The 5,632-nt window shown below is 46.3% G+C and overlaps 1 protein-coding gene across 1 annotated transcript in view; it reads left to right on the forward strand.

Annotated features, from left to right (window-relative positions):
* The first annotated feature begins 528 nt into the window (after positions 1-528).
* FBXO42 (F-box protein 42) overlaps positions 529-5,632 on the forward strand; it is a 32,728-nt gene continuing 27,624 nt past the window's right edge. The window contains exons 1-2 of the mRNA XM_009698278.1: positions 529-778; positions 3,270-3,386. Of these exons, the coding sequence (XP_009696580.1) occupies positions 529-778; positions 3,270-3,386 (367 nt within the window). The remainder of the gene's footprint in view (positions 779-3,269; positions 3,387-5,632) is intronic.

Genomic DNA, 5,632 nt, shown 5'->3' on the forward strand with positions numbered 1-5,632 from the left:
GGCTCGCTGGCCAAACTGGTTTCACAGGGGAGGAGGGGCTGCAAAGCTGTCGCTTCCATCTTCTCTTGCCTTGGGTTGCTCTCGATTCGGTGGGGATCCCTTTCCCCATCGCTGCCCAGCCCCACGGTGCAAACCATCCGGGGCCACCGGTGCGGCAGCGGGGTGCTTTCTCGTGCCCGGCGAGGGAGCAGGGCTTGAGGGGCTGCAATTCCTCCGGCAGCTTTTTCTGGTTTTTTGCTCTCTCTGGTACCGTCTGTAGGTGACAGCAGGGCTGAGAGCGGTGAGAGGTGAAGTGGCCTGGGAAAATGCTGCGCTGACGGAGAACGGCTTGTTCCTAAACCACAATCAGCTTGCTTCAAAGCTGTGCAAAAACCACGTCCTCGACTTGGAGTTTACTGGGGTAGAGCTTGACATAGAGCTTTGGTGTAAATTGCAGATGTGTTTCTGATGCTATTAATTTTCTCTGTGACCTTACTGTTGTGTCTCTTTTTTTTGCTCCCCCCCCTTGAAGCTGTGAAGTGGAATGCCATGGCCAGTTCCTCGGACAGTGAAGATGACGGTTTCATGGCCGTGGATCCAGAAGACGCTGTGGTCGAAGGGACAATGGAGCAAGACGATGAGCCGCGTGCTGAGCTGGAGGTCGAGGAGACCAGGCATAACAGATCAATGTTGGAGCTCCCAGAAGAGGTTTTGGAATATATCCTCTCCTTCCTTTCACCCTATCAGGAGCACAAAACTGCCGCCCTTGTCTGCAAACAGTGGTATCGACTAATCAAAGGTACAAATAGCTGTGATGAGAGTGCATTTTTTTTTAAACTGTGGGAACAGGGATTTGTATCCCAGCTGCTCTTTGCTTTGTTTTAGCCTTGCCTGTTGTTTTCTCCTCAAACTCAGAAGTTTGACTTTTGCAAAATGCCAGAAAAATAGCTACAGCCGTCGGGTCGCTTGCTTTGCTCAAGGCATTGGTAATAATGGTGCAGAGTTGAGCCCCTCAGCCTCTTTTGAAGTATAAAAGAGTGAAACTCCAAAACCGCCACAACAGAGCAGCTCACTTACGTTGTTTTTGAATGCTCCCTGTGTGCTGCTGACATGCAGCACTGTGGACCTTGCATTCAGGCTTCCTCCCCACCACCCAGCAGCCCCCGTTGCCGGCGTCCCATGTCTAATGTGGCTGTAATTGTGCTTCGTTTGCGTCTTGCTCAGTAATTAACATTCCCAAAGCTTATGCTTTCGGCTGGAAGCAAAACCATGTCTGGTTCTTACACCTCTGCTGAAGATAAGTGGTATATAAAATCTACATTAATACAGATCTACATATTCAGACTTCCTGAAAGCGTAGCCCTGAGATACAGATACTTCACTTTGCCTCCATGCAGCATTAATTCTGAAGCCTTACAGGGATATTTTAATGCTAGATATATATGATACACAAATAGGTAGGTAAAATTTGGACAAGGATACAAGCAAAGCTATCTGCTTCGGTATTTTTTGAATACGTTGGATGATTTCTGTTATGTTTCTGTTGGGGCCATGCATTTTGATTGCAAGCTTCATTAAAAAACAAGTAGTTTAAGAGGAGACCACAGTTAAATCTGTAGGAAATGAGGCACGCTGCTGCACGAGGGTAACTTGTTTCTTCTGGAAGATGCAGAGCAAGTGTCAGGTGAGAAATGCCTTTGGCAGGCGCGTGGGGTGATGTCTAATTTGTGGACTTCTCTGCACATGTGAAAGCATTGCTCAGATTCCAGGAATTTTCTGCCTTGCCCAGAGTTTAACAGGCTGGAGGTTAAAAAAACCGCAGCTACTTCAGAAGTGAGCATTGCACAAAATTACTCTTTTTTGCATCATTTTGGGTCAGCAGCAGCCTGCACCTGTGTTGAAAAGTTGTTTGTTTTTTTTTTTCCAAGTGTCTGCAGCCCTTGAGTTGCTGCTGGGGCGCACTTTCTCACGCATGCTTGTTCCTGGAGCAGCCTTGAGAGCTGCAAAGGATGCAGCTGGAATGAACAGGCACCTGGTGATTCACCCCAAAAGAGACTGTGGGAAACCTCCCTGGAGTGGAGGGGAGGGATGAGCAGCCCGAGGTGCAACATGGTGTTGGAGTGAGTTGTCCAAGCCTCAAGTCTCAGGGGATGAATGGTGCCAGGCAGCCATGCTGTTTTTGTGGCAATTACAGCAAAAAGAGGAGGTGTAATTGCTAACCCACACGCTGTGAAGCAGAGAGGTCACTTGAGGTAAACGCTTGATTTGTCTTCTTCTGGTTAATTTTTCCTGTTTGTCAGGATACATCTGCTGTGAAATCCTACAGTTCAGATTACGTTTCCCGCGTGACTCTGGGGGACCAGCTGCTTGAGGACCACGGGCTTAATTTTTTCTTTTTTTTCTTTAAAAAAAAACCCCAACCTTCCTGCTTTATATCCGGAGTGTGGGGGTTTTTTGGGGTTTTTGTTTGTTTGTTTTGCTGGGGGTGTTCCTGGCACAGGGCTTTTAGTAAAAAAATTCTTGGGAAAAAATCTTGGCAGGTTGTGGCATCCTCAGTGCGAGGGCTGCCGTAGCACAGTGAATGCCACCAAGCATCTGCTGAGCTGCTGCAGTCGTAAATCTTTGCCAGAGCCTTTTCTTTCCACAGGGAGCAGTCTCTGGCCCCTCTCAGCACAAACGGAGACACATGTACTCCATACACAGAATTAATTGCAGCTCTGGGGCTGGCCTGCTCTGCGGAGGAGCTGTTGTTGGCCAGATCCCCTCCCTGACATGGCTAAGGAGGAATATTTTCACCTAAGACACGCTGACTTTTATCACTGATGTCTCCTCTCATATTTATTTTGGATTCCTGTCCGGCAACTGCATGCATGCTCTTAAAAATTCATTATTGCACATTATTTGTCCTCTAAGGTCCATTAAGGGAAGGGCAGCTGCTCCTCTGGGGGTGCGATCAGGGGACAGCAGGCTTGCATTGCAGCAGAGAAGGCTGAAAACCAGCTCCGCGAAGGCATCACGCGTTGCTTACCTTTCACAAAGGCTTTGCTTTACCAAACCAGGGCTGACGGATATCAGAAACGTAGTGAATCAGTTCTGTGAATGCTGCTGATTTTCCATGTTTGCAGAGTCCCTATTCTTTATTCTTTTTAATCCTCTGAATTTCCACCAGCGTGTTTATAATCTCAATACAGGGGTTCTTTATAATTTCTGTCACGCTGCTTCTGCAACTGTGCAGGCACAGTTCGTTCCTAACGGGCCCCAAATTTTGCTGACGTCTTGTTTTTCCCTAGGTGTGGCCCATCAGTGTTACCACGGCTTTATCAAAGCGGTGCAAGAAGGAAATATTCAGTGGGAGAGTCGCACTTACCCCTACCCTGGCACCCCCATCACACAACGCTTCTCGCACAGTAAGTAGCTGCTGGGACAAGCTCTGCTCGCCCTGCCTTGTGGCAGCAAGCTGCGACCGAGGGGTTTGCACTGCATCGTTTAGAATCTGGCAGTGCCGCACATGCCTGTCGCTGCGGCAGAGTTTCAACCGGTCGGTGTAACACGCGGCTCTGCCCACACAAGCACTTTGCACTAGAATAGGCATTCAGTAGCTGCTCATTGTGGTTCTTGGCTCGTTGCTCCTCAGAGACGTTAATGGAGCTAGGATGGGATTTCTGCGTTCTGGTTTTGCGTATTTTACATGCAGGCTTCTTTCCACAGCTCCCCTTCGAGTCTGAGCTTTGTTTCCCCTTCAATAGAAACCTCACTGAGTAGTGATTTGAGTCTAGTGGCTATCAAAGCCAGTGGGTCTGCATACCTGCAGCACTTGGGGCTGTAGCCTTGTGGCTTTTACAGCAGATCATCGTCTACATCTGTGGGTAATACAGTTTGGAGGAGGCTGAGCATGGCTTGCTTCAAAACAAAACACAGAGCTGCACAAGAGAAGCAAGCATGTTTGCTGATAGAAGTAAGCGATTCGATCGACGATAACATTTAACGTATGGGTGAATTTTTGCCCTGCTTCCATGTTTCTGGAAGAGAACAGAAAAAGCGTTCCCATTGAGGGAAAGATACTTAAATAAAACTTGTTATTTGTACTGCAATAGCATCAAGCTGCCTCAGCCTGCTCTGCCAGGCGACGTAGTCAAATATGACAAAAATTCAGTCCTTGTGGCTTCATTGCTGGGTCTGAGCCCTCTGGGAGGCAGTTCTTCTGGGGAGCAAATGTTATTTTTTGAAAGGTAAATAAACATAGTGTGAGCCGTGTGATTCCAGGAGCAAGCAGGCATAAAATTTTCACATTCCCAAGTAATAATCTATGAAGCAACCAATGCACAGCCTCCTGCCAAGACAAGTCCAGGAGACGCTGCAGGAAGCTCTGGTGAAGTCATTGTGCTCTGCAAAGATTTCCTTGTCCTCCTAAAGAGTGAAAAAGGCACCACCGTTCATAGCTCGTTTTTAAGTGGCCGTGTTAGTGAAGTGCTTATTAATGACTTGCGGATTTACATGTATTCTCCCCTCAATTTTTGCAGCCTTTTTGCAACTGATGAGCTTTCAGGATAGCTAGAAATTACCTGGAAAAGGCCCAAATACTGCACCAGAGACCGCTGTGTGCTTTTTAATTTATTCTGCTGCCCACTGGGGGCTTCCTCTGAGCGTGCTGCTGTTACACTCGATCCAAAATGAGTTGTCTTGCTAAAGCCACTGCCCTCGGAGCATGTAATCTGTATTAGCCTCGCTATTTGACAGTGCTCTGGCTCTGGTCAGCCCTCAGTCGCTACAGAAGCGTTATTAATGCACTTTATGCACAGAAAGCTAATCTGGATTAACTTGTTTGCTGACTTAAACTGATTTTTTTTTTTTAAGCGGTTCTCCAGATCTGCAATGTCTGCTTTCAAAGTGTTGTGTGTTTGTGTGTGGATTCCAATGTTAAAATGAAGCTTCAAATGATTAATTGCAGAAATTCAAACTGAATCTCTAAACCTATGACCTAAAATACTAAGATGCGGTGAGCTGAGGTGAAGTAAGAACAGGAGGTTTAGAGAGGGGAGGAGGGAGGGAGGACTCGCAAACCCCTTTTTAAGGGGTGAGTAATTTACCAGTTTTCGTGGGAAGACGTCATCTACCAGGCACGAGTCATTTGAAGCCAACAGGCATCAAAGAAGTGACTAGGGCTATCTCTCTTCCAAGATTTATTAGATATATCCCAGAAGTGCTCATATGGAGCATAAAAGGACAAGCAAGAGAATTTTAAATAGTTGGAGGTCACTATGTCTTCTATCAATTCTGAAGGGAGTAATAGAAAAACTGTTTGATAAAGAATAATTAATGGAAGTTACTGTTCTCTCATGGGGAGGGAGCATTTGGCAAGGTCTTTGATCAGAGAACTGATAACAAACTTTATGGATGGGCTGTAGGTTTTCTGAAGGATTTAATTGAAGCTGCAGAACATAATACAATATCAATCATGTTATTTTTTAGATACAAATGTACAGGAAGAAATACTTCATGCAGAGGTTTTTGAGCTGAACACCAGGTATAATGTTTGCAGTAGTCATCTAATTCTTTTTTAGCCCCAACGTATGAGCCTACAAATACCATAGCAGGGTGATGACTCATGTAGTTAAATAACTGGCCACAATCAGAAAGCGATGTCAGAAGGCGC

Source organism: Cariama cristata, unplaced genomic scaffold (assembly GCF_000690535.1).
Source record: "Cariama cristata isolate BGI_N322 unplaced genomic scaffold, ASM69053v1 scaffold18304, whole genome shotgun sequence".
Taxonomy (NCBI): domain Eukaryota; kingdom Metazoa; phylum Chordata; class Aves; order Cariamiformes; family Cariamidae; genus Cariama; species Cariama cristata.